The sequence below is a fragment of the Sander lucioperca genome, chromosome 11 (genome assembly GCF_008315115.2).
Source record: "Sander lucioperca isolate FBNREF2018 chromosome 11, SLUC_FBN_1.2, whole genome shotgun sequence".
Classification (NCBI taxonomy): Eukaryota; Metazoa; Chordata; class Actinopteri; order Perciformes; family Percidae; genus Sander; species Sander lucioperca.
In genome coordinates this window covers 19,790,270-19,817,750 of record NC_050183.1, presented here as the reverse complement: position 1 = coordinate 19,817,750, position 27,481 = coordinate 19,790,270, and the positions used below count along the sequence as shown (strand labels likewise).

Genomic DNA, 27,481 nt, shown 5'->3' with positions numbered 1-27,481 from the left:
AACACAGTTTGTGGTTTTTTCCCCCTGCCTGCAGGAAGCAGAGCGGGAGGAGTTCTATGACGAGACCCGGAGGCTGTGTGACCTCCGACTCTTCCAGCCCTTCCTTAAGGTCATTGAACCAGTTGGCAACAGAGAGGAAAAGATCCTCAACAGAGAGATTGGTGAGAGGTCTCCTATGACAGCACTGGTTCTGTTGTAGCCGTGGTTCATTTTTTTTCTTATTACTTTTAAAATAAATAAATAATAATAAAGTGAAGAAAAATATAGTTTGGAACATTACTAATTTAAAAGAGGTTTTCTTGTTCAGTTAAAAAAAAAGAACTACTTTGCTTCATTTTGCTAATTTTGCTACTTAGCTACATATTTGGTAGATTTTAATCAAATAATTAGTGTTTAATTTGCTAGATACTTTATAGTTAATCTAAATAGTTGCTGTTTTTCATTAAATGGGAAAGACAAAATATGCAATAAAGTTTCTGTAAATTACTATCTGTTTAGCTGAAGCAAACTAAGTGGTGGTTTTATCTACAGGTTAAGATGGAAATGAAAAAGCCTATCTGAGCTATGTTGTTAGGCAAATTTTGAGCTTTATGTAATGAGCAGAACTGATATACTGAAGCTACTTACATTTGTTTTGTTGTATTGTTTTGTATGTTTTAGGAAGCTACAGTTGATAGAGGAGGAAAACATTATTTTACTGTATCTCTAAAACCAGTCTAGCCCAAAATGACCTTAAAAGACTGAAAAACACTGTCTCTACTTTCTATTCTTTCAGGGTTTGCCATTGGTATGCCTGTGTGTGAGTTTGATCTTGTGAAGGACCCTGAGGTTCAGGACTTCAGGAGAAACATCCTGAATGTTTGCAAGGACTCTGTGGAGCTGAGAGACGCCAGCGGGCCCCACAGTAGAGCTCTGTATGTCTACCCACCGAATGTAGAATCCACACAGGAACTTCCCAAACACATCTATAGCAAACTGGACAAAGGTAGGCAACAGCTTTAGCTTTTTTCTCAGTGCACAATTTGACTGGTTTCAAATGAGAAATTGAAAATTATTATTATTATTTTGAGAAAATAAAACACAAAGAAAGCACTTAAAGACAACAGGGAGCAAGAAGTTAATATTTTAGCCTCCCATCAATACATAATCGCTACTAACCAGCCTTAACAGTGGTTAGGAACTGCAGTAATGAGCAGGGCATTCAATGAATTGATTGAGGTGCTACTACTGTTAAGCTCAATACAATACCCTCAGACGTCAGAATAATTAAAGGTGGGTGGTTATTGTTTCTGGGTTGCTGCATAAGTAACATTTTATTTATTGATTCTTTTTTCTCAGCTTTCTTTTTCGTCTCTTTCATTTTGTAGGTCAGATTATTGTCGTGATTTGGGTGATTGTTTCTCCTAACAACGACAAACAAAAGTATACATTGAAGATCAACCACGACTGTGTGCCTGAACAGGTGGCATGAATATGTCCTAAAATAAATAGACAATGAATCAGCCATGAGCCACTTTTATTTTTAAATTCAGTGTTAGGGAAATTGAAGGGTGTCTAATGTAGGCTGTCTGCATGTATTTTGTCCTAAAGGTGATTGCAGAGGCCATTCGTAAGAAGACACGCAGCATGCTGCTTTCCCCAGAGCAGCTAAAGATGTGTGTTCAGGAATATCAGGGTAAATACATCCTCAAAGTATGTGGCTGTGATGAGTACCTGCTGGAAAAGTACCCCATCAGCCAGTATAAGGTAAGAGACAGATGGGCAAAAATCTATTTTGTTATATAAAACGTTCAATTTGTGATAATTTAGACCTTAAATGACATTAAAAACATGAAAAATAATGTATACAGGAAGTAAATATTTGGTTTATAATTTCAGTGATTAATACCAAACGTGTTGAAGAAAGCACAACATTTCTGCCTTGCATGAATAAAGAGTTTGAACGACTTAGTTTATTGGCTCAAAGAGAAAAAATATCAGGCATACTGTAGTTAGGGGCGGTCTGCACAGAAACCCATCCAACTGTGTTCTAAGATGGATCAACCAAAGCCTGAGCTATTTAAGATCCTTTATTTATTGTAACCATTGTGGATTTGTCAAAACAACATTGCCTTTCATTAGAACACTGAAACCATTTCCTCATGCATGTACATGATGTGAGCCCAGGCTCAGAGTCCAGAAAAACTCCATGTGAGCCAGATCAAAGTAGAAGATGCACAAAGTGTCACAGTTTCCTCTGCGTTCACTCGGCAGCTGCTGGAAACGATTGATATCACTGGTTACACTTGCGCACAATGTAACTCTAGCAGCTCTCTGTACTTTCGTTCTAACAGTCCTAACTGCGTCATTCCCTCTCTCTCCCTCTCTCCCTCTAGTATATCCGTAGTTGCATCATGCTGGGCAGGCTGCCTAACCTGATGTTAATGGCCAAGGACAGCCTATACACTCAGTTGCCTACAGATAACTTTGTCATGCCATCATACTCTCGACGTATCTCTACGGCAACATCCTATATGAATGGCGAGGCAGCTGCCAAGTCACTGTGGACCATCAACGGAACCCTGCGAATACGAATCCTGTGTGCCACCTATGTTAACGTCAATATACGGGACATAGACAAGGTGGGGACGCATAGTGCTTACAAGAATATGCCAGTGTCTGTGTTGATCAGTCAAACTAAACAACAGTTCCTTGACTCTAATGCTCTATTCTTACATGGATGGTAGGAGAAGACAAGAATTGGCCAAAGTGAGACAAATATATATTATATATATTTTAGTTACACAAAAAATTGCGAATGGTGTTTATTGTATTTTTTGCAGATTAATGAATGAAGATATGTTTTCGAGCAAAATCAGTGCGCTGTTATTTCAGTTGTGCAAAGTACCCCCTCTTCCAAATCCCTCATATCCTGTGGAAACAAACATTCATTGTCCAAGTTTCATGTGAACAGAGACCTTTAGGAAAGGAAAGTAGTTCTAGCTTGTGTTGGTGTGCTGTCATGAATCATTTAAACATGTAAATGTAATGTGTTTACAAAACTGCCAGGCTGCATGCCACTTAGGTGAAATGATCATTTAACATGACAGCTGTTACATGCTATTAATGAGATAAGTTGTCCAACAGGCACATCTCTTAGAAATGTTATAGTGAAGAAGATATATTTTTTTTTATTAATGTTTTTTTTTCTTGTTGCATTTTTCTTTTCTTGTATAATTATAGATATATGTGAGAACAGGCATTTACCATGGAGGTGAACAGATGTGTGACAATGTCAACACACAGAGAGTACCCTGCTCTAACCCCAGGTAATTGCCAACCCTTTATTACAATACCTTTTAATTCACTACAGCAGCCCTTAAATGCAGGACTGTTCAATTATAACAATAACTTTATTTGTGAAGAAATGTTCTTAATATAGTTACAAAAGTGCTTAAATAAACAATGTGAGAGATGTTTTACAGTGGAAGGTAAAACCAGGAAAAATTAGATCAAATAAAATAAGATAAATCAATGATGGTACCCAATAATGGAAATAACTACTACTTTAAATCACTTTCTCTTTATTTTAGTGAGAGAGTGCATTAGACAATTTACACTTCTAATTTACTTTAAGTAGTCAAAGGCAGGAGGGTAACGTTTAGTGCTGGCTAGTAACACTAAACTGCTGTATTACATTACTGGTCAACCAAAGTCTGGTCCACTGTTATACCTCTGGAGAGGTAAAAGGAATACTGTCTATACTTTATAGGCCTGTTTGAACATCTTTTTTACAATAATTTAGGCATGTGTCACTGTCTACATTTTGTTGCTGGAAGTATTTGCTCATCTCAGCCTTGTGTAATAGCAGTGTAAGGTCTCCGAGCATTTAAATTTTCTATCATTTGAGAATTGAGTGGTACAGCTCTTTTTAGGTCCTGTTCTTGGGGTTTGTTGCCCACCCTTTAGGCCTATATTTGAGATTATGTCTGGTTCTTTTAGTTTACCCCAGCCTCATAAATCATCTCTGTATCTCTATGATTCTTTGTCTACAGGTGGAATGAGTGGCTCACCTATGATATGTACATCCCAGACATACCCCGTGCCGCCAGACTCTGCCTCTCCATCTGCTCTGTCAAGGGCAGGAAGGGAGCCAAGGAGGTAGGATAGATAGCAAGAAGGAAATGACTTCGCAGTGCAACTTAAATTTACAGGAAAGTGGACATGCAAAATCAGGAAGTGTCTTACTAGGCTATTTGGATACAACTGTTTCCTTTTTTAACAGTTAGGAATAATTATGGAAAAGTAAAATCTACAGTTTGATTGAGGGAAAAAGCAACAGTACAACAGTTGAAGGAAATTAGATATTTGTGTACACGGTGAAAATTGCATTTTGTGATTTTTAAAGCACAAAAACATCTATAACTGGGCAAACTAAATGTGAGCTCATGTTAGCTAAAGGACACTAATACCTGATCATACAAATACCAATAGTAGTATGCTTTTTTTACAGATAGGCAGACGGTGCTGCAGTTGTCATAGCCTAAAGATAGCAGAAGGCAGATGACCTCCATGTGTCTAAATCTTTTATTTAGCACTTGCATGCTAATCCATCCTGGAGTGACCTTTTGTATGTGTGTAGCATGTGCTGGTATTGGATGAACCTACCCTACTATGTGTCAGTCTGTTTGAGTATATGTGTCCAAGGTGAATGGGAGCTGTGGTATCGTCTTTGGCTCTGTTTAATTACTAATTGGCCATGGGCACCGTGGTGGCAAAAAACATCAACAGAAACACAATCAGCAGTAAGGACTTTTCCATTCATGTTAGAATATGCTTTGCTTGTGCACGTTGATGGCATGTTGTGAATGGGGCTAACTGTTCTCTCCCAAACCAATATCAAAGTATTTGAACTACAGACTTTGACAACAGAAAATGGAATATTTAGATAATGCAAAATCAAATTAGGGCTGAGAAGTTAACAGATTAACACATTTAATTCAAAACCTGAAAAGGCTAGTGCTTACTTAACATCATTTGTGTAGCATAATAGTAACATTCTTGATACTTGCAACACATTTACAATAAAAAGAACGCCTGTCTGTACATTTTACTCTATGTTTAGAAAACGTGGTGTAAAATAGTTGGAGTGTGTCTGTATTTTTTCTGCATTGGGTCTGATACTCGTAACAGACACCCACACAAATAGATTTTTCTTCCGTCTCTCTCTGGTGGAAAAGCTGGAAGAGAGAGATGTGTGTGTGTGTGTGTGTGTGTGTTTGTGTGTGTGTAGAGTGTAGAGTGTATCAATGAATGCCAGACATGGATATTGTAACAGACACCTAAGTTGAGTCCTATCGTGCACTGCACAGTGCTAGACTGAGGTCAGGTTAGCGGCTGCTCTTTCAAGCCCTACCTAAATGAAAGATAAACACTTCTCTACAGCAGCCTTTTGTTCCAGCACTTACTATAAATAGGTGCATTTTGACTGGCTGTCTGCAGGTAACTCTATCTGCCTCAGCTGCCTCGTTGTCACCTGGTTTCATCGCTGCCCCTTAGTGTAGACTCACTCTGAAGTTTATCTTAAACATTTCCTCAGCCTTTGCGAATACTTAGATGGTAGCTGTGGTAGAAGGAGTACTGCAGTTTAAAGAATTTTAGATTTTTATATCTAAAGATAAAACAGTGGTACATCTTGCCAAGACATTTTTACTGCCCATGTACCATAATCAATTATCTCCTAGTCAAGCACTCATAGAGAGGTCCAATTCAGAGATTAATTGAATATCCTGCCAGACTGTGCTGTCATATACAGTAACAGAAGAAGGCTGGCCACATTTCATGGCTTACCTATTTAACCTTTCAGGATGAATGAGTGTAGGCATGACATTCTAGTTATTACTGTAACTGTGCTGCTTCTTAAACCTTAAAAGCCTTTGAAATAAATCAAACTCAATTAGAACTTGTTAAAATTTAACAACATCAATGTAACCCACTTAAACCTTGTAAACCTTGTAAGGCCCTCTAAAATCTTTGCTGCAAACCAACACATTGTTGGCAAATAAACAGCATTCATCAAAGAGCATTTTTTCTGAGTAAGTGCCTTTAATGTGTCCTTAGCATAAGGAAACCTTAATTTAATTATATACTTTGACACTGCGAGTGCTAGAATATGTTGGTGTTAGAGCCTCTTTGATTCAAAATGATTCGCCATCTGTGTTTGTGTCTGTTTTTTCCCATAAGCGTCTCACATTGAAACTAATTACATTTGTAATCAGTGGCTCTCTACTTCTCTCTCTCCCTTTACTGTAGGAGCACTGTCCACTAGCTTGGGGTAATATCAACTTGTTTGACTACACACACACTCTGGTGGCCAACAAGATGGCTCTGAACCTCTGGCCTGTCCCTCACGGCCTTGAAGACCTCCTCAACCCTATAGGAGTCACTGGATCCAACCCTAATAAGGTATTCAAATTCAGCATCTTGCCTTAAAAAAAGTACAAAGTTTTACATATTCTTTTGACTGTACATGCTCTGTTTCATATGGGGACTGTGCCAGAAATGTGGCATAAGAAAGTAACAGGTTTCCATATTGAATTGAGAGTTTTGACTGTTTTGTGCGTCATTTACACAATGTGATGATATTATTTTCATCTCTGTTGTCCAGGAAACCCCATGTCTGGAGCTGGAGTTTGACCACTTTAGTAGTTCTGTCAAATACCCAGATATGAATGCAATAGAGGAGCATGCAAACTGGACCATCTCGAGGGAACTGGGGTTTAACTACAACCTCTCTGGACAGGTAATAACCTGCTTACCGGCCACCAACCAGTGGACTGGAAAGGTGGAACAAAACAGCAGTTTGTTTTATGTTTTGAAACTTAAACACAGGTAAAGAAATGTCTGTTAAAGTGCCATCTTAAAGACCAGTATGGAGCTTGCAGGTTTGAGGTAGCATGAGTAAAAGAGGTCTGGGCCATACAGAGCCCTATTGTACTGATGATGACAGACATGTGAATGTGAAATCACACAATAAAGGCAAAGTATAGTAGTTGCAGCATTAAGAAACAGGTTAAGATACAGCTTTACCTTCATATTCTCATTGAAAAAAGCACAATAATTTAGCAAGTAACAGCTGAAATATGAACTTAAAAAAACATAATATTTATAGCATGAACTGAGTTAGAGAACATCAGGTAAGTTATTAATGAAGGTGTTTGAATTTCACCACTAATTAGACCCCGTTGTAGCGGGACATTGATTAATGAGGCCCTAATGTGAAGTGTGGTTGTGCTTTTGTTGAAGGCATTACATGCCGTGACACAATCTGCTAAATTAGTGGTGATGGCAGTGTGTTAATAATGTAAACAGATATGTGTGCTGTATAAGACACCAAATGTAATTATAGTTGTGTGTTATTGAAACTTGTATTAAATGTGAGTGTCTAAGATGAGCAATATTACCTAGTGAAAGAATTGTTGCATTAAACATTATTGGCAGCACAACAGTTATAACACACAGCTGTACCAATTAGTTGGTTAAATGTTTGGTTAGATGTCATGAATGTTATAGCCCTTTTCAGTTTATTTATTGAAAATTGATATGATATAATTTAAAATATAGATATAAAATAAAATTTAATTTAGGTCAATAATAGATCTGATAAAAGTGGTTAATTTTCAGCCCAACAATGAACTATAAAAACCCATTGTTGACTTAGACTGTGTTAACTCACCTCATCAGATTTCTAGATGATGTATGGCAAGGGAACCATGACTTGTTTGTGTTACTTTGCCATGTGAGAGGATGTGGTAAGTTATTCATGATGTGTGTGTCAAATGTGAGGAGTGCCCAACTCAATACATGGTGTGATGATGATATCATCTGGCTTGCTTCTGAAAAAAAAATAATTTAATCTTATCTCAAGCCTAATTGAGAAAAATGACACTAGATTTATACATTCAGAAATCAGACTTGGTTTTGTGAAGGAGTATGAATAGGCAAATAGAACCTTTCTACAGATTTTGTGCTCTTGCCAAAGTGATGGCCAAAACAAAGAAGCTCAAATTCAGGATTTTCTAACGAGCCTTAAGTCGATTGTACGCAGCATCTGGTTGCATCGCTGTCCGACTGTGCTCTGGCTCCATCACAGTTTCAATGTCCACTGGAAATGTTTCAGAAGTGGAGCATCTGTTATTCTGTAGCCACAGGTTGATTACGGTGGTGTTAGTAATGTCATCATACAGTGTTTATTAGTTTATTTTCTTTCTGTTGTGTTTCAGAGCAACCGGTCGGCCAGAGATCACGCCCTGACAGAGAACGACACTGAGCAGATGAGACAGCTGAGTAACAGAGACCCTCTTTCAGAAATCACTGAGCAGGAGAAAGACTTCCTCTGGAGACACAGGTAACCTCCCAACCAGCAGATATACCACTAGACTACTCTGCTATATAGCACTTAAAGTTTGACTTTATGTAGAACCATAGAATGGCATAGATTTCACAGGTCAGACTCGTATGTAGCTGTTTGTAAAACCAGATTTAATACAGGCTTAGTCTTGTAGGTTAATGGCTGAAAATGTTTTTCTTTTCTTTTTAATTGTTACTCTCAAACATTTATTTTGTTTGAGACAAAAACAAAAACAAAAATACGCTTCTGGAATTAACCGTAACCAATTTCTGCATGCTAAATACTGGTAACACATTTTGTTTTAACCTTGTATGCAGGATGTAGATATGTAAAAACAACAGATTCAGACTGAAACTAGGATGCAACACACAGTAGTTATCCAGTTTCTCTTTCTCTACCAGGCACTACTGCATGAACATTCCTGAGATCCTTCCCAAGATCCTTCTTGCTGTCAAATGGAACTCCAGAGATGAAGTAGCACAGGTAATGCCATTTCATACCTGCTAGTTATATAAAACTCCTTCATACTTTATCTGTTTCTGTCAAATGCAAAGCATGTTGTAGTAAAGATTTATTCCATCTATTCCACGTTTGATCACTAACAATTTGTTAGGAAATTACTCATTTTTTTGTTTTTTAATCTTCCGTAAAAATACTTCAGTACTCTAACGCACATACACGCTGTGAATAGTGTATAATGAGTATTAATTCATATTTCTTGGTTTGTATGTTTCCCAGATGTATTGTCTGTTAAAGGATTGGCCGTCAACTCGTCCTGAGCAGGCCATGGAGCTGTTGGACTGTAACTATCCAGATCCCATGGTCAGGCACTTTGCTGTACGCTGCCTTGACAAATACCTTACTGATGACAAACTGTCCCAATACCTTATCCAGCTCGTACAGGTAGGTCTAGCCGAGAGTCTGGGCTATTGAAATCAAGGAACTGTTTGAAGAAAGAATGGGGTAAAAAGGAAAACATTGAGGAACAAAGAGCACTATTTCTCAAGTGAACTGTGAAGTACTTTTCTCTGGCCTGCGTGTCTTTGGCAGCCAGAGTTATATCTGTGGGAAAGCAGCTGTTCTTTTGTGTTGAAAACTTTCTGGTCTGCCTTAGGTTGTATTTATTTATTTTATTTATTTTTAAAGGTTGTGTTTATTAATATAAATGACTAATCTGAACCTCCTCTATTGCTCTTTCCCTCCAATCTTCCCTTCCTCGCTCTCCTCCTGTTCTAGGTATTAAAATATGAGCAGTATCTTGACAATCCCCTGGCCCGTTTCCTCCTCAAAAAGGCCCTGACCAATCAAAGAATAGGTCATTTCTTCTTCTGGCATCTCAAGTGAGTCACCTTTCAAATTGCTTTTTCTCCATGTTTATGTACCTTCCTTCCTCTGTGTCTTTTTAGAAAGCTAGAAACTCATCTTTCCTCCCCGCCTCGCACTCTCCGTCTCCTTCTTCTCTTTGTGGCTTCCTCACAGGTCAGAAATGCACAATAAAACAGTGAGCCAGAGGTTTGGGCTTCTGTTAGAGGCTTACTGCCGGGCATGTGGCATGTACCTCAAACACCTGAGCAGGCAGGTAGAGGCCATGGAGAAGCTGATTAACCTCACTGACATCCTAAAACAGGAGAAGAAGGATGAGACACAGAAGGTAAGGAGAGCCCATACACATACACACACTTGTACCACATAAATAAATATTTTTTAGAAGATTTCTCTGTGTATCTGTGGTTGTATGCGCACACATTTATATGCAAATGCATGTGTGTGTGTGTGTCTTGTGGAGGTCCAGATGCGGTTTCTTGTGGACCAGATGAAGAGACCGGACTACATGGATGCTCTGCAGAACTACACCTCTCCTCTCAACCCTGCACATCAATTGGGAAACCTTAGGTTCGAACAGTAGTGTGTGTGTGTGTGTGTGTGTGTGTGTGTGTGTGTGTGTGTGTGTGTGTGTGTGTGTGTGTGTGTGTGTGTGTGTGTGTGTGTGTGTGTGTGTGTGTGTGTGTGTGTGTAAAGGTAATGTAATTTAATAGCTTGAATTCATTTGTGCACAGGTTAGATGAATGCAGGATCATGTCATCCGCAAAGAGGCCGCTGTGGCTCAACTGGGAGAATCCTGACATCATGTCGGAGCTGCTCTTTCAGAACAATGAGATCATCTTTAAAAATGGAGATGGTAACACACACACACACACACACACACACACACACACACACACACACAAATGTGTCATTGCCAAATACATTCTTATACTTGCTTATACAACTATACTTGCCTAATGACAAGCCTAAATACTAAGGATTATGAGAAGCTTCTATCTTATGGATGTGATACTGTTAGTGCCTATGACTCTCAAAACATGACTACATTTGCCATAAACCTGTAAAACTGGTTCAAAGATTTGGACAACATACACTTTAACATATTCACATATCGCGGGATCACATACAACACAAAATTCCATCTTGTCATATTTCAAGTGATCTGGCTCAACGGATGTACATTGCGGGGATAAAACCTGACATCCGGCACGTCTCACACGCAGGCTGTCCCTGCCCTTCTGCTATCTCCACTCTCTATTTTGCAAGTGCAACGTTGCTGCATCTGGGACTTAGCGCCGCCAAGGACAGTTGTGATTGGATCAAAGAAATACAAACAAGCCAGAGCATTTTCTCCCTATCCCACAATAGATAAGCAGTGTAGTCAGACCATACTCCAGCGCTGACACAGCGCTGTTAAGATAGGTCTGGCAATGTGAGACTAGGCATGCGTTTGTGTCCGGACGTCCGTTTTTTGGCCAATCAGCGTCCTGTGAGGAGCTACTGGCAGCTATAAGCATGGTTTAGGTGTGTGCGAAAACACGAGAGGCAACTGTTCGTTTGAAACAACAATGGCGGCTCCTAAAGAGGTTAGTGTAGATTATTCTGCAATTGCATCAGTTATACCAGAACTGGAGAGGATTTCTTCATTGAAAGAAGAGTAAAAAATAGCACTGAAGGCTTTTCTCAATGGAAAAGATTTTTTCGCTCTTCTCCTGACTTGCTCCGGCAAGAGATAGACTGATAGACAGGTGGTTCATCCTGTCACCTGCCAGGTATTTTTTTGAAAGTGTCTGCCCTTTTTCAAACAGTTTCCAATGACGGCTTCTCGAATGGTTCTGCGTCAACAAACCATCTGACGCGTCAGGATAACTCCTATATGCCGTTGAATGAAACTTTAAAAAATTAGCTAAATGTTGTCACAAGTTGTGAAGTGCTGTTTACAGGCTGCAGAGCTTCTTGGTAATGGTTGTCTACTATAATCATAATCATGTTGTGTATATGTGTATAATCTGTCAGGATCAGGATGTAACTGCCTTTATTGTGTGGGTTTGTGTTGTAGACTTGCGGCAGGATATGCTGACGTTGCAGATTATTAAAATCATGGAGAATATTTGGCAGAATCAGGGACTGGACCTACGGTACTACTCTCTCTCATATTATCTCAATCTAGATTTCTCTTTTTCTCTGTATCTCTCTGCTTCAATTTCTTAATTCTCTAACTTTTTCCTGCCTCAGTGCTGATGGGGCTAAAATAATCTGTTTTGTGTGTCTTCAGGATGCTTCCTTACGGCTGTTTGTCATTAGGAGACTGTGTGGGTCTCATTGAGGTGGTTCGCAGCTCCCACACCATCATGCAGATTCAGTGTAAAGGAGGCTTGAAAGGAGCCCTGCAGTTCAACTCAAACACTCTGCATCAGTGGCTCAGGGACAAGAACAAGGGCGAGATGTGAGTTCTTCTCTCCTGATATTATTTTTTTTTTTTTTACAGCATCTTTGCATCATTAAACAGTGTTGAAGATTAAAGTACAACATCTGTGGGAGCCTAAAAGTAATGTCTCAGGGGAAATCTGCTATCGTTTAGAGTTACAGCCCATTTCCTTTTAAACATTTCATTTCTAAATTGTTTTTATTGTGTGTGTGTGTGTGTGTGTGTGTGTGTGTGTGTGTGTGTGTGTGTGCAGGTATGACATGGCTGTGGATCTGTTTACAAGGTCCTGTGCTGGCTACTGTGTAGCTACATTTATCCTTGGGATAGGAGACAGACACAACAGCAACATTATGGTCAAAGATGATGGACAGGTAACTTGTATAGGCCTACAGTCCATACATGGCACACAATTATGGTCAAGGGTGGACAGGTTACGATTATCACACATGCTATACATAAACAATTTGAGATGTGACCGCATACCACATACATGCAGAGTTTACACATAATGACTAACCTGCACAATGTTTCAATTCTAGTGGGATCTTAGTAAGATTTAAATAAGATCGGATTACATAACTTTAAAAGCTTCTCCGTCTAGCCTGCTTAATGTAGATTATTTTCTCCATTTAAATTAATGTATTAGGGATATGTTATTGTCCAGTACATATTTGATCAAATTAATAAGTTTAATACAAAACTCAGCAGTCTAAATGGCTAGACTCATTTTTGTAAAATAACTTTTGGTGTTGATGCCTTGTGTTTTCCTGTGTGTATACAGTATATAGAGGAGGCTTACTTGTTAGAGAGAGTTACTAAACTCAGACGTCCTGCTTTCGTCTTTGTTCTGCCCCCCTTCCAGTTGTTTCATATAGATTTTGGCCATTTCCTGGATCATAAGAAGAAGAAATTTGGCTACAAGAGAGAGCGAGTGCCCTTTGTGCTGACGCAAGACTTCCTCATCGTCATCAGCAAGGGATCCCAGGAGTGTGCAAAGACCAAAGAGTTTGAGAGGTACTGCTCTCATCTTTTTTTTTATCTGCTACCTGCAGCTAATATCAGTCAGTCTGTTGGTTGATCGACACCCAAATACTCTCACAACAATATTTAAATATATTAGAATGGAGGTTTTAATTCGTATTTTTACTTTAAAGCAGCACAGTGCATTTTTCTTGCTTCACGTCCTTCAGTTGGGTAAGTTTCCACTCAACTTGCCCAACTGACTCAACCATGCTGGCTCTTTGAGAACTCGTCACTGCGTTAGTTATTACATAAGAAACATAGCGATTTGCAAGTTTTACAAAATTTGCAACATGCAATTTCTGTGGCTTTAATTTTGACACGTATTTGTAATCAAAACAAACCCAATACTTGCAACCCATACATTAGCCCTGTAGGACTAGGTTGTTTGTGAGCGACAATCGTTTGTGAAATGGCTTGCTGTCACCTTTTGCAGAAACGGTCACAGTCCTTAAGTCTTCTTCAGAAATCAAACACATGCTCACCTGGCTTTGGGTGGGTGTCATTGCTCAACACTGAGCTTCATTCTTTCTTTTTTCTCTTGTTGATGCTGCTGTGATTTCCTTGCACTACAGCCACTAACAAACTATGTAAGCATTTTCACTTTTTGTTTGTCTTTGCAACATTCCCTTTTCCATCTCCCTCCAGGTTCCAGGAGATGTGTTATAAAGCCTACCTGGCCATCCGGCAGCATGCTAACCTCTTCATCAACCTGTTCTCCATGATGCTGGGCTCTGGCATGCCTGAGCTGCAGTCATTTGATGACATTGCCTACATTAGGAAGACGCTGGCCCTGGAGAAAAGTGAACAGGTAATAAGACTTTGGTCCGTGCTCATATCCATTTTATTCTTTATTTGGGGTCTTTAAATAGTCTCAAGTCTTACATTTGGCTTTCTAAAACCTCTCTTGGATTATTGCATGTACTCATACTGTGTATCTCTTTTATTTTTTTCTGCTTCGTGCAGGAGGCGTTGGACTACTTTATGAAACAGATGAATGACGCTCACCATGGAGGATGGACCACCAAGATGGACTGGATATTCCACACGATTAGACAGCATGCACTAAACTGATCTCCTGCACACAAACAAAAAAAACACCAGTCCCATCATGGATTTACAGCCGACTGATCATGGAAGTTTGCAGCTTAATTTTAATTTAAATTTTTTTAAACACCAGTGCCATTTTTATTTATCTAAACAATGTTCCTGTTTTTTTTTTTGCATTTTCTTGCCATAATCATTTGCCCTTTTCCGTAGTCTTGATTTCCTAACTCTACCCTCTACTTGTTCTGTTATCTACAAGAGAGCGTTGTCCTTACGTCCTGGTGAAGATGTGCCCTACCTGGCTGATGCTCGTCTCCTTGGCTACTATGCTTCATCTGTTAATTTCCCCAATGGGAACAAACTGGGTAATGGAAGAAGTTGTTCCTCCTACCTTACTGCTCTTTTTGGCAAAACACAAATTGGACAAAACAACGTAAAGAAGACGTATCTGCCAATCTTTAAAAGTAGCCACAAAGTAAGTTCAACGTGCTGCTCTTCTGCTGTATTACTTCTGTACTGTGGCTCCACCCCAGGAAGGAGGTGCTTTGGAACCTTTTAAAAAAGAAATCGTATCACTTGCTGAGAAGATAGCGGGCACAAGGAACTGTCTGAATTATCTTACGTAATAAGTGTTACTCAAATTTGTTGCACAGTGCAGGATTACTGGAGTATGGAGGCTTCTTTGATGAATACCACTGCACAGTCTTCCACCATATTTGTGGTGGAGTTGTCCTCCTGAGCTGATTTGGTGTCAGCTTTCCCACCTTTTAACCCTTTGTGAGTTAATTTGAAAAGCTCAAAATCTGAAGAAGAGTCTCTGGGCTGTTTTGCACAGCTCTACAGTCTCCAACGGCCTCTATTATAAAGCACTCCACCCTTGGGAACATTTGTTGGTGGTGCAGCTTTAGACTTTTGCATAAACTTCAGGGTGATGATGCCTCTCCATCAAAAAAAGCACTTAGAAATACCGGAATGATATACAGATTTATTATGACTTTTTGAATTTATTTATGTATCTAGTTTCTTTCAGTTTCGACACAGGCAAAACTCAGCTCTCCAGAAACACATCATTGTTTGTGTAAATACATTTAGAGTTTTTTGTATTTGTGTTCACCTTTTTGCTTTCTTCATCTGACTACCATGAGTGCAACAGCTTTCCTCTTTTTTCCCAAGGGTTTTGCTCATATTCGTAAATTAAGACTGCTGATGCCTTCTTTTTTTTTGCCTCCATCACTTATAAGTTAAATATCTCATTTGAAATTGTCAGGAGCACCCCATTTGTGTTATTGTGGCTAGTTTGCAACCCTACTTGGAATTTGTAAAAATGTACTTGTTTGTGGATGCAAATTGGTAAAAAATGAAAGTGCCGATCTCACATTTTATGAATAATGGGACCTATTTTAAGCCTCTTTGTTGGCAAGCAGAAGCCCAGGGGAATGTCACGTCTTCCTGTTGATAAAATGCCTTGGCGTCACAGCACAACACTCCACAACACTGCACACTGCTCAGCCATACAAACTGCCTAAACAAGTTGTTGTAAGCCAACCTTGACAGCACTATTAACATGAAAAGCTAGATTTGACCTTTGTTGTTTTTTTAGTTGTTTTTTTTTTTTTATTTCTAACAATGTGAGGTTGTTGGTCTTTAGCATATCATTAGAGTATTAGAATATATTTGCCGACTCATGGACAAAGTGCATTTTAACTTGTGTTTATCACACATCTGGTGGATATAACACCTTTCACTGAGCCTATACCTCTGTCAGTATTTGAGCCAAGCTCTCTGTTGCCATGCACTGTTCATTTTCAGATTTTCCCCAACAGAAACATTTGAGCATGCAGCTTTTTCAAACATTTAAAAGTCACAGTTAAATGGCAGTTAAAGCATCTTTAGTAAAGCAAGTGAAACAGTGCATGTGGGCGAGATTTAGTCGCGAGAGGAATTTGAACAAATCTTTCAAATTTGATTGGACCGTTCAAAATAAGTTATGGCTTTGCGAATAGAGTAATACACCGCTGTAGAGGACTCTCCAACCACACCACCCCCTCCTGTTGGGCCAGGAGACAGAGGATGAGGGCGAAACTAATAAAAAAGAAAGTCTTCAGCCGTATTCTTTGGAAATGTAAACAAAGTTTTAGCCAACTGATATCTAAACACACACCTCAGTATACGGTATTTTCTCACTTTGCTAGCTACTATGAACCACTAGCCAACAGTTAAGTGCGGTTTTATAGCTAATCATCTCACATTTCATTGGATTAATACGCCTGTGAGTTTCAGATGAGTCATTGAAAATGTATTAATATGTTACAGAAAGAGAAAAGGAAATATAAAATACTTTAAATCAACCATCATTTAAATTAACACGGGTGCAGGATTACAGCTTGATAAATGCATTTTTGTTTCATTGTGTCTTTAAAGCAGACCATAGCCGCCTTGAATTTTGATATAGGTAACTTTCTCAAAAAGTATTGTTACAAAAGGTGTTTTTTGAGTGGCAGAAAACTCAACGGCTTTGTCCGTTGAATTGAAACTTCTTGCATGCTGTGCTTTGTTGAGGAGAGAATGTATTAATTAAAGATGGCTCAGAGCAGCCTCATGAGCCCCCGACACCCTCGTAATGTACCTGAAAAAACATTTGGATGTGCTCATAGCTAGAGTACCATTTTACTTAGCTACAGTATGAAACTCAATCTGCCTGCAGAAAAGAAAGTCAGCACTTTGTCAGCTCAACTGTTAATTGTATTTAAAAGCTAAAGTGGTGGTCTGTTCTGGCGCACGTCTGTGATGTCATATATCCTTGCAACATTAATGGCTAGAATGTATGTCATTACTAACATGGACCTTATGTGCACTCATCTTTTTATGTTTTCAAGCAGCATAACCAGTATATGTATGATACTTTACCTTTTAAAGAATCATTAAGCAGTATGTATGTACAGTTACTGTCAAACCTCTTTTTCTATGGTGGGCTTCATGTGTGACAAACCTGTAGTGTTATCTTTATTATCCTCTCCCATGTATCTTCCAAATTGATTGTGTGAGTGTGTTTGTGTACATTAATGGTATTTCTGTACCGGTTGCAGAGCTTCATTGGCAGGCCCCAATGAAAATCCACACTGTATGTATGTACATGTCCATGTGTATGTGTGTGAAGACACTTAACTATGGAAATGTTGGTGTCGTCGTCGTCGTCGTCCCCCCCCCCACTGGCTTGTCTGTGCCAGAGAAGGAGAATGCTGTTTTTGCATCGTTTGTTAGAAAACATGAACGAGCTGGAACTTTTTTTTCATACATAAGTTGTAAATGTTTTACTTGAAACGTCACAAATCAGAACCACAGCTGTATTTTGTTGGTTTAAAGTTGAGATGGGGGAAAGTGCAGTGTCTATCTAGTACTGAATGTGAGAGAGTGTGTGTGCGTATATATATTGTACTGTACGTAAGCATTAAGGTTGAAGAATTGTGTATAGGCTTTTTGTTTGATACCTGTAGTAATTGTTATTTATGCCACAGTCCTACATTTCAGAGTGAAGAGGCACCTACTTCTTGAACTTATGAAGGTTGTACTTGAGTACAAATTTATAAGATCAGGTGCAGTCAGAACTATGACGAAGTATCTTACGAGATTTAAGATTTAATAATCTTAGATCTTCATCCTCAGCCTCAAATTCATCAGAAATATGTCCAGCAGCTAAGTCATAGTTCTCACATCTTCTCATATTATGTTTGTTTGCTTGCTTGAAAGTTCTCCTGCTCGCCAACTTTGGCACTGAATGGGTGCAAGAATATAAACTGTTGCACTAGTTTATCTTTATCTTTCTTTAAGTGAGGGCTTTGATGGCACCCATGCTTTATCTATTTTAAAATTCAAAAAGCTCAAAGATGAAAACACAGGGCCATAATTACAAAGCTGTTTGATTGTATGCATCAACAATCTGCAGGCAGTTGAGTATCACATAATGATACATAATCATTGTACCTGCTATTTTACTAAGTAAGATGAAGTTGGAAAAGGTTGATCATGGACATGGACATAATAACATAAACACCCAGAATATGTAATGCCATTCAATGCAATATCGATGCAGTAAATACTACTTTTGTGAAGCCTTTGTTCTTTTTTTATGGCTTTCCGAGAAGTTGTTATTGGGTGTTATGTTCCCGTTTGTTCTCCTGATGGACAGGTGTTTACCTTATTGTCCCTATGTATATTTAGTGAATAGGTCTGTGTTTGTTTCTGAAGATCAGTTAAAAACACTGTCAAATCCACAGGTTTTTTTTAACTCCAAGTCCTCCCACTATTTCATACGACCCACGTAAGCGCTTCATAAGATAACGCCCCTGGCGGTAGCAGGAAAACGGACCCACAGGAGCGTTTCCCGTCCTCATGTAAACGTTAACGGTCGCAGTTTTAAACATGTCATTAAGGTAAAATGGTTGCAGTTTGGTTAGGTTCAGACAACAAAAACAACTTAGTTAAGTTTAGATAAAGATTGTGTTTGGGGTTGAAATCAGTACATTGGTTACGTTACTTCACGCATGTGACATAGAACGTGACGTAGTTCTGGGTTAAAGTCCTGTGTTTGTTTGATCCGTTCACCACTCTAACCAACCTGCCCTCTTATGCAGAGTTTGCAGCTTTTATATTTCATCAACATCTTACTGCTTTGCTCCCATCTTATTTACTACAGCCACTATAAACGTAAATGTGAGTCAAGGGTAATTGCTATTTAACAAACAACTAATGGTGTTGTAGGGTTTAGTCTACTCTACAGTCTCTTTAACACAAATTGTGTTTTTAGAAAGCTGTCGTATAACAGTTTAAAACCCAGGACTTTCATTCAAAGAGCAAATATGACTAATCATTAAGATTATTGATCATTTGTCATCATTTTTTAGGCTCCTGAAGTGTCCTAAATTCTCACTTCAAAGAGAAATTAACTAAATGGTCTGTGGCTTCATGTTATTTTTCGTATGCAGTGTTCTGAACTACATTATAGGGTGTTCCTCAACATACCATGCTGTCAGAACCTTAACCTATACTATGAATGAATGTACAATGGGCCGATGTATTGTTTTTCACAGCCTATCTGCATGACATTGGGTAAAGATGAATATTCTTCTTCTTGCTACATTGTTTGTTTTTTTACTTTAGTCTTGTAAGCAGCCAGACAGATGTTTATGAAATAATGCCTTAGGTTTGCTCCACATAGGAACAGTTTAATCATCCTAACAATAACCTATATTTTCTTTAATTTATAAATGTATATTGTATTTCATTTTGGCTCCCTGGTCATCGAGTAAAGATTTGTACCCTGACTGACTGACTGGTCATCTGAGTGTTCTGTGAAGAAGTACAAATAAATGTGTTAAACATTTACCCGGCTGTGTTTGCTCTCGCACTTTCCACTCTTGCAAATTGACTGTATAGCAAGCCTCTTTACGAAATCTTCCTTTATTGAATAATGTAATGCAGCATTTTGTTAAGTTTGGTCCTCCATTTTAACCATAACGACTTTAATTATTGATTTAGTTTTATTTCCAGGGTTCCCACTTTATCACATTCCTGAAAAAAGGAATTCAGGGAATCTGAAGGACTGAATCTGATTGTTTATTCATTTTAAAGAACAATAATAAAAGATCTAAAAGAGCATTTGGGTCAATGAAAGTGCCATTACTGTGTTAATGGAGGTCATGGGACACTGTGTCGGGGGAAAACGCACAGTCTGAACTTTGTATCTTGTGATAAAACTGAATGCTGAATATTGTTTGTCCTGGTGGAAATGAGTACAGGAAATGTTTACAGAAAGAAAATCATTATTAATGAGCTGCATTTATATTCACACATAAAACCAGCACACAGAACGTTTTATTTTATTTTATTGTAGATTTTTTTCCCTTTTGAGAATGACAGATTTCCAATGTACTTTTTCCATTTTCTCACATCTCTATAATGAATCACCATTGAGGGCACTCAATCACTCATTACTTTGTTTTAATCAAAGAAAAGTGACACCGGTTTTCCTCGCTTAACCAGCAATTAATATGATAACAGTCTAGAGCTCTGTCATCATTTCAGTCCTTTTTTTCCCAATGCTTCCCGAGGAGTTACATGGCATCGGAAAAAGGTTGCTTTCTCCTTTGTCCCCTTAACTGGTTATTTTATTAAATTAACCCTTTTGCTTTTTAAATCCGCATAAAACTCATAGAGATGTTCCTCCAAAAATCCCTGCAATGCCACCCAATATAATAGAGGACGAAACAAAACAAAATCTGTTGGAAGAGTGTGACAAGTGAGATTATTTTGAATATAAATGTGGTTCCCTTGAGGATAAATTTATGCCGCCAGGTCTGAATCACTGAAGGTCCAGTCTGCTGAGGGCAGAGTGGCGGCCTCCTCTGTGGCAGCCTTCGTAGGAGCTGCAGGCATCGCAGGATTGGCCTCATTGAAAGGTTTCCAAGGCTTGGACGGGCAGTAGAAGGGGCTGTCAATCACAGGTTCTGCGGCCACGTCAGGGGAGATGGAAGGTTTGGAGACTGTGGTGTCCTCCTCAGAAGATTCTTCTTTGGCTGAAGCCTTAGTCAGGGGTAGTGTGGTTGGAGATGGAGATTGAGCTGGAGATTGAACATCATATAGAAAGTTCCTGAGTGGAGACCAGCCAGGAGGGCGGCGCCTGGTGATAAACTGAAGAAAAGAATACAATAAGACACATTTTCTAACTGAAGAATTTTCAATTTTAGAGTGAAAGTGTAGCGTACCTTTTAGGAGTAACATGGGGACAAAATTCCCAATGTGCTCATAACCCATTTTACACTGTGAAAGTATTATCTTTATGGTATTGCCACTCTTACAACCTAATACATAAGCTCTCAGTCAACATCACACAGTCAAAAATATCTAACCCAAAGTGGCGTTTCTATGCAGAATTGTTCTAACATTACGTTCTGCAACACATTTTTATTATTAGAAGCTTTACTTTGTGTATAATTTCATCTTTTTTTGGTAAATACTATTGTATCTGTTAATACGTTCATACTTCTTGTACTACTTGTATTATTACTCAGAACTGACCTTTCAGCATGTTGTCTTCATGTTGGACTTCAGATGTGAATGTTGCTCACTGTATATTTAAATTGTCAGTATGTTAGGGCTGTGGGTTTGTCTGCTTGCTGTTGCGTTATTCTGCCAGATGAGTGTCCAAAAACAAATCAACTATTGCGGCTAAATTTCCCTTCCACTAAACTTCTAAATCAAACAATTATTGTCCAATCCTAACTAAGCAACAATAACTAAGACCTGCTGGTCTGCCGAGGATTTCTCAACCTGCCAAAACTGTGTGCATGTGGCTCAGTATCCAAAGAGTTTGGAAGGTAATGTCTTTTTACCCTTTCCAAAACCAAACAAACACTCACATAAAAATGCTAACTTTATATATATATATATATATATATATTATTTGGGGTTCAACGTTACAGGACTTGATTATCCACTGCAAACCTGGGCTACAAAGTGCTTCACACGTACAAAAATACAATAAAGGCATTTGAATAATAAGTACAATTAAGCAGGCAAGGACGCGTTATACAGTATATCAGAGTATAGGGTAATATTAGTAGCTGTCCTGGTCTTTATTGGATTTTTAAAGGGGCTAAATGCCCTCATTATTGACCATTTTGTGAAAAGTGGGTCTTACCGTGGTAGGCATTATCCCTGGTTCACATACTATCTGTGCCTGTGGGACCTCAAATCTCCATGGTGCTACATCCACTGTAGAGTTACAGTTAGCAAACTCCTGCGCACACAAACACACACAGTGAGACACACCAGGTCAAATAAGCCTGGGTTACATTATGTCAGCAGTAAAATGTGTTTTGTTTTCATGTTTACCAAATTCTCTTCATCTGGGACACACAGATCGTTGAGGTCTTTGTGTTCGTCCTTGGGGCAGGTGGTCTTCTTCATATCAAACCTCAGCTTGAATCTGAAGCCTGCGACCACCTATGGGATACATACAGACAGTAGGTAGAAAAGAAACAGCTGACATTCCTCCCACTTCCTCTCTCCTTATATCACCCAGTCTCTACCTGTCTGGTGGCGTGGCCGACACTGTGCAGGGCGAACAGGTGAGTAGAGTTGGACAAGGAGTTATACTTGGAGATGGAGATGGAAAGAGGAACCTTAAGGTCCTCTGAGTAGGGATCAATCTGCTGAGGACAGCCCAAACAGGTAGCTCTCACTGGAATAATGTAATCGTCTGGAGAGGAGAAAGATTGTGGGAAAAAAAGAAAGAATGAGGAGACATCAGATGGTTGTGGCTCAGGACATTCATTGCATGGTCACCTCATATATGCTGGGATTATTCTTTTTTATATTATCCTTAATCAATACTACAAAACTACTTTAATACACAAAGGGTTTTTCCAAGATGAGCCTTAAAATGTTGCAAAACATTTTGGAAGTTGGATAGAAAAAACATATGCTCTATTTACTGTAGTCTGCCAGTGGGCTGGTTAGGCAAACAGATTAAAGTCTAGACTGTCACTGCCTTTTATGGTGTGACAAGTTAATATTGCGCTCTCCGTATCTGCACAGTGTTGAGATGTTACACAATCAGCTCCCCTCATATGCCCTGCGCCCACCAGTGTACATTTTTCTCAATGACTCACTGTTTTCTTAATGAGAAATATGCTCCTCTGATAAACAGAGTCCTGGAGGACTTTATTAGTACACCAGAGATTCCTGCTGGAAGAAAACTCTCCATACATGATCATGCTATGCTTGGAAGATGTGAAAATGTGGATATTACTGGTTTCTCATTATATGGCATGATGTTTGAAGGGCCAATTACCCCTGGTTGAGGCATCACTTAAAAGTGAGAATTAATAAGTATTAATGAGCCACAGGGTCTGTGCGTAGCATCTTAAAAGAGGTCCCAAGTTGAAAAAGCTTACTTAAAATAATCTTGTTTATTGAGAGCTAGAAAGACTCTTCCCTTTAAATTCTATTTTAGTAGTTTTGGTAATATTTATAGGAATAGTTTGATGTTTTGGTTTCACTTTCTTGCTGATGGTTAGATGAAAAGATTCTCTGGCATCTCTATGGCAAATATGAAGCTACAGTCAGTAGCCAGTTAACTTATCTTATCTAAGCTTAGTTTAGCTTAGCTTATTATACATAGCATAGCAAGACTTGAAAAAAGAGAAAACAGCTATACTGGCTCTGACCAAAGGCAACAACCTTACTAATTAACATGTTATAACTCTGTGTTTAAAATGATAAAAAGCTGAAGTGTAAAAACATTAAGTTGTGGTTTTACTGGAGGTTACTACTGGGTTGGGCTTGGAACTGTTGCCAGGCAACCAGTGGACACTAATCCAGCTCAATAAATAGTAAAGTTAGCCTTCAACATATAACCCCCTCAAAAACCACAATGTTTATACACTTTAGTTTTTGTAGGGATTCAACAAGATTTATATGTTCATTTGTGAGCTTTAGAGATGTTGTTTGCCAGATTTTGCTACCTTTCTACAGAGCCAGGCTAGCTGTTTCCCCCTGTTTTCAGTCTTTATGCTAAGCTAAGCTAACTTTCTGCTGGCTGTAGCTTCATATTCAACAGACAGACATGAGAGGGCTATCAATCTTCTCATCTAACTCTCGGCAAGAAAGCAAAATAGGCGTATTTCCCAAAATGTTGAACTATTTAGTATTTTTTTGAACTAAATTTGAAGCAAATTCTGCTGGTTGTACTTGTGTTATAAAAACAATATTTAGATGTTGGGTTTATTTTCACTTACCGAGCAGGCAATCCACCTGTTTAGTGTCTGCTAAGTGGTCTGTCATGTAGACTGTGGCATTGCATGAAATTGGCTCCTGGAGGATTAATAGAATATAATGTTAGGGTTATGATTTGTGTTATTAAATACTGTGTGATCCTGACCTTTAAAGGTGCAGTAGGTAAGACTTATAAAACTAACTTTCTGTCATATTTGCTGAAACTGACCCTATGTTCGAATAGAACTACATGAAGCAGGTAATTAAAAAAAAAATCCAGCTCCTCTGGCACAACCTACAGCCTGTAGTGCGATTTGCAAAAATCCACGCTCCCTGTTCAGATGCACCAGTCAGGGTCAACGTCAATCACTGCTCATGCACACGCATTCATTCTCCCTTGTGGGGGGAGGGGCTTAGGAGACCGTTTTGGGCTTTAGCAGAAAGGGGGGAGGGACTGAGAAGTTGTTGATGTTCAAATTTATTGGCTAAGTCCTGGATCTTCACAATCCTACTTACAGCACCTTTAACTATTGTTACCATCTTTAAGCAATATCATCTCTTTGAGTACAAATCTGCAACTTTGTTTAAGTATTTGCATTGGAAATTATTACTGTACCCATCATTTATTTTCTCCACAGAGATTGTGCGTCACTGCTAAGAAGAACATAAACTTCTGTGTTTCATCTCATCATTATTACCTTGCGTCTATTAGGCAGATAGTTGCATTCTGTCCAGGGTTTGCCGCTCCCAGCTGGACAGTCACTCCTCCTGCTGGTGAACTGCAGTGAGTACACCGAGTCTGAGCCATTCTTTGACTGTAAAGACACACACACACACACACACACACACACACACACACACACACACACACACAGGGTCTAAACATGTTATCCCAGAATGTCTTGGTTGGCTAATTATCCCACAGCTTTAGTTCCTATTGTTTCATCACCGTCTAGTTTCACCTCTGGATTGGACGTGTGGATTTCAAATGGAGGTAACAACCATCGGATCTGTTTAAATCCGAAAATGTAATGTTAACTTAATTTCAGATGGAAATATTGTATTTTTACACACTGCATTTGTACACAAACTAGATACTGTAGCTATTAGTTATTTTTATCATTATTATCACAAAAAACAAACATGCTCATAGATTTGTATGCATTGTTGTATTTCAACCTGCTGCCAATTTTTATTCCTTATTTCCTATAAGCGCAATACATAATTAATATGTTGCATTTTTCACATTAAACCCTTATTTGTGTTCAATTTGGAGTCCCTACATGAGTCTCCCTTGCTTGATAGTACTTTCATTAATAACTTCATACAGTGCATTGTCAGTGAAAAGAAGCACTGTGTTCCTGTGTATTTATACAAACGTATGTATATACAGTTTTTTACAATCACTTTGGCACTAATTTCAGAACCTTAACATCATTTTTCAAAACTCTAGACACAAAACTCACAACCAATGATCAAAATGCACATTTTTCAAAACTCTAACACTTTTTTCAATTGCTTGGATACAATACACATAAGCCAAAGATCATTTGTTCATTTAACAAAGATCACCTGTTCAATATGACACAACTTAACATCAAAGTACTACTATTTCAAAAGGCAATTCACACATTACATTTCAGATGATTGTCTATTCATTCCATTACAGTGATCTAACTATCAATCGATACAACTACTCAAAATGATAAGTAACTGTTGCATTACTCTGTATGGAAACAGGCAAACAATATTCCATGTTTAGATCATGAAAGTTTCAAGATAACGAAATTCATTGTAGCGTGGAGCATGAACCAATTAGACTACATGATCTGTGGATGTAATATTTCATCATCATTCTTTACTGTAATGTACTACTGTTTACTGTATCAGACACTGTTTCTATGCTCCCATGTACCACTTTTAAGACTATTTACTGTATTGACAGTACTGCACTGTATGCATGCAGGCCCTTGGAATTGCTTGTCCAATTCTGCCAACTCGTTACTGATGATTGAGATATATAATTTATATATACTTTATATATAAAGTACTGTATATATATATATATATATATATATATATATATATATATATATATATATATATATATACTGCTCAGTGGCCAGCAGATCAGACTGGGGTTGTACTGGGTAGCTTCCAGGTATGAATGTGGAACTGTGTGAATGTGACAAGTCGTCGTTTCAAATGAGAATTTGTTCTCAATCGACTTACCTGGATACTGTAAATAAAGGTTAAATCCAGTAAATACATATATATACTCGTACCACATTGGTCTGTAGTATTCTCTCTACTACTGCAGTACTTTTACAGGGATATATTTATATGTAGTACCATAATAAAACATGTATCACCTATTTTGTACTACAATATTTAATGATTGTACGAACAATAACACAGTGAAATTATGGGTAGCTTGTGTGTGGGTGATCTAAAGTAACGTTTCAATGGTATTTCACAATACATTTGTTTTTTGAACCAATGATTGTTCAAGTGCAATATTTCTTTAAAGATATGAATGCACAATGCAATGTTTTGAACATTGGACAGCCTGTGTTACAAGTGATGACCGTTTTGAGTTTTGTGTCTAGAGTTTTGAAAAATGACATCAAGGTTCTGAAATTAGTAGCAAAGGGATTGTAAAAAACTGTAATATACTTTATATCATTTCCCTCTTTTAAAAGACAGTGGGTGTATAGGAGTAGCTAAAACAGCTACTGTACAAAAGGGAAAAGTAATAATTCCTGAAAGAAACCCACAGTACTTAAAAACTATCTCCACTTTGATATTTTATAGGGATATCAGGTTGCAGTATTTATTCTTTAGGACCTTTTAAGGGGTCTTGACTACTCAAAATATATCCTGAAGCAGGTTATGTGAATGTGCAGAAAGCCACATCCTTTTTGCAATCACTGTACCTTGCTGGCTGTAAGTATCTGGAAGAGGGCCAGCTTGTATCCAGTGCTCAGCCTCTTGTTGAACTTGCTCACAGCGCTGTTGACGGCTATCTTCACAGATGGGTCGTCACAGAAGATCAGGATGCCGGGCTGGACGTCCAACACCTCCTGGAAAAGCAGAAATCGAGGAAAATGCTTTTCTGGTGCACAAAATGAAGTATGACTTTTCTAAGGCCTATATATTTTTGGTTATTTAATGAAACCATCTGAGAAGGAAAAGGTACTCTTCTGCCAGCTGATGAGAATAATACAACCTGTGACAAGCAATGGTAGGAAGTAACAAAGTACGTTTACTCAAGTAAACTTTTGTGCTATTTTTACTTTATCTGAATATTTCTACCCTCGGCTACTTTATACTTTCAACGTAAAATATTTGATACCCACATTTGCCATAGATTAAACTGTACGAAAGTATATAAGGTAGTTACATTTCACTTCAACATTAAAATGCTTTTCCCATCTTAATGCATTAGTAATATAAATCCAATAACATACATATAATATAGCAGCTTCTAAAGGGGC

The 27,481-nt window shown here is 38.4% G+C and overlaps 2 protein-coding genes across 3 annotated transcripts in view; one reads left to right on the top strand and one right to left on the bottom strand.

Moving 5' to 3' along the window:
- Positions 1-19,592, top strand: part of LOC116038100 (phosphatidylinositol 4,5-bisphosphate 3-kinase catalytic subunit alpha isoform-like) — a 28,127-nt gene extending 8,535 nt beyond the window's left edge. The window contains exons 5-27 of the mRNA XM_036007090.1: positions 35-161; positions 776-985; positions 1,368-1,462; positions 1,591-1,746; positions 2,376-2,621; positions 3,223-3,308; positions 4,035-4,140; positions 6,292-6,444; positions 6,647-6,781; positions 8,262-8,386; positions 8,791-8,872; positions 9,128-9,292; positions 9,626-9,729; positions 9,869-10,040; positions 10,176-10,282; positions 10,447-10,568; positions 11,775-11,853; positions 11,991-12,161; positions 12,397-12,514; positions 13,006-13,157; positions 13,812-13,974; positions 14,130-17,397; positions 17,486-19,592. Coding sequence (XP_035862983.1) covers positions 35-161; positions 776-985; positions 1,368-1,462; positions 1,591-1,746; positions 2,376-2,621; positions 3,223-3,308; positions 4,035-4,140; positions 6,292-6,444; positions 6,647-6,781; positions 8,262-8,386; positions 8,791-8,872; positions 9,128-9,292; positions 9,626-9,729; positions 9,869-10,040; positions 10,176-10,282; positions 10,447-10,568; positions 11,775-11,853; positions 11,991-12,161; positions 12,397-12,514; positions 13,006-13,157; positions 13,812-13,974; positions 14,130-14,237 — 2,982 coding nt within the window. The 3' untranslated portion in view covers positions 14,238-17,397; positions 17,486-19,592. The remainder of the gene's footprint in view (positions 1-34; positions 162-775; positions 986-1,367; positions 1,463-1,590; positions 1,747-2,375; positions 2,622-3,222; positions 3,309-4,034; positions 4,141-6,291; positions 6,445-6,646; positions 6,782-8,261; positions 8,387-8,790; positions 8,873-9,127; positions 9,293-9,625; positions 9,730-9,868; positions 10,041-10,175; positions 10,283-10,446; positions 10,569-11,774; positions 11,854-11,990; positions 12,162-12,396; positions 12,515-13,005; positions 13,158-13,811; positions 13,975-14,129; positions 17,398-17,485) is intronic.
- Positions 19,593-20,302: 710 nt separating this feature from the next.
- The window catches only part of kng1 (kininogen 1), an 8,824-nt gene continuing 1,645 nt past the window's right edge, over positions 20,303-27,481 (bottom strand). The window contains exons 3-9 of one of the 2 annotated variants that reach the window (XM_031282302.2): positions 26,921-27,067; positions 24,683-24,799; positions 24,008-24,083; positions 22,298-22,467; positions 22,101-22,211; positions 21,907-22,005; positions 20,303-20,897 (exon numbers count right to left, since the gene is read on the bottom strand). In XM_031282302.2, the coding sequence (XP_031138162.1) occupies positions 20,550-20,897; positions 21,907-22,005; positions 22,101-22,211; positions 22,298-22,467; positions 24,008-24,083; positions 24,683-24,799; positions 26,921-27,067 (1,068 nt within the window). In that variant the 3' untranslated portion in view covers positions 20,303-20,549. The remainder of the gene's footprint in view (positions 20,898-21,906; positions 22,006-22,100; positions 22,212-22,297; positions 22,468-24,007; positions 24,084-24,682; positions 24,800-26,920; positions 27,068-27,481) is intronic. The other variant, XM_036007091.1, reaches the window with a different exon arrangement.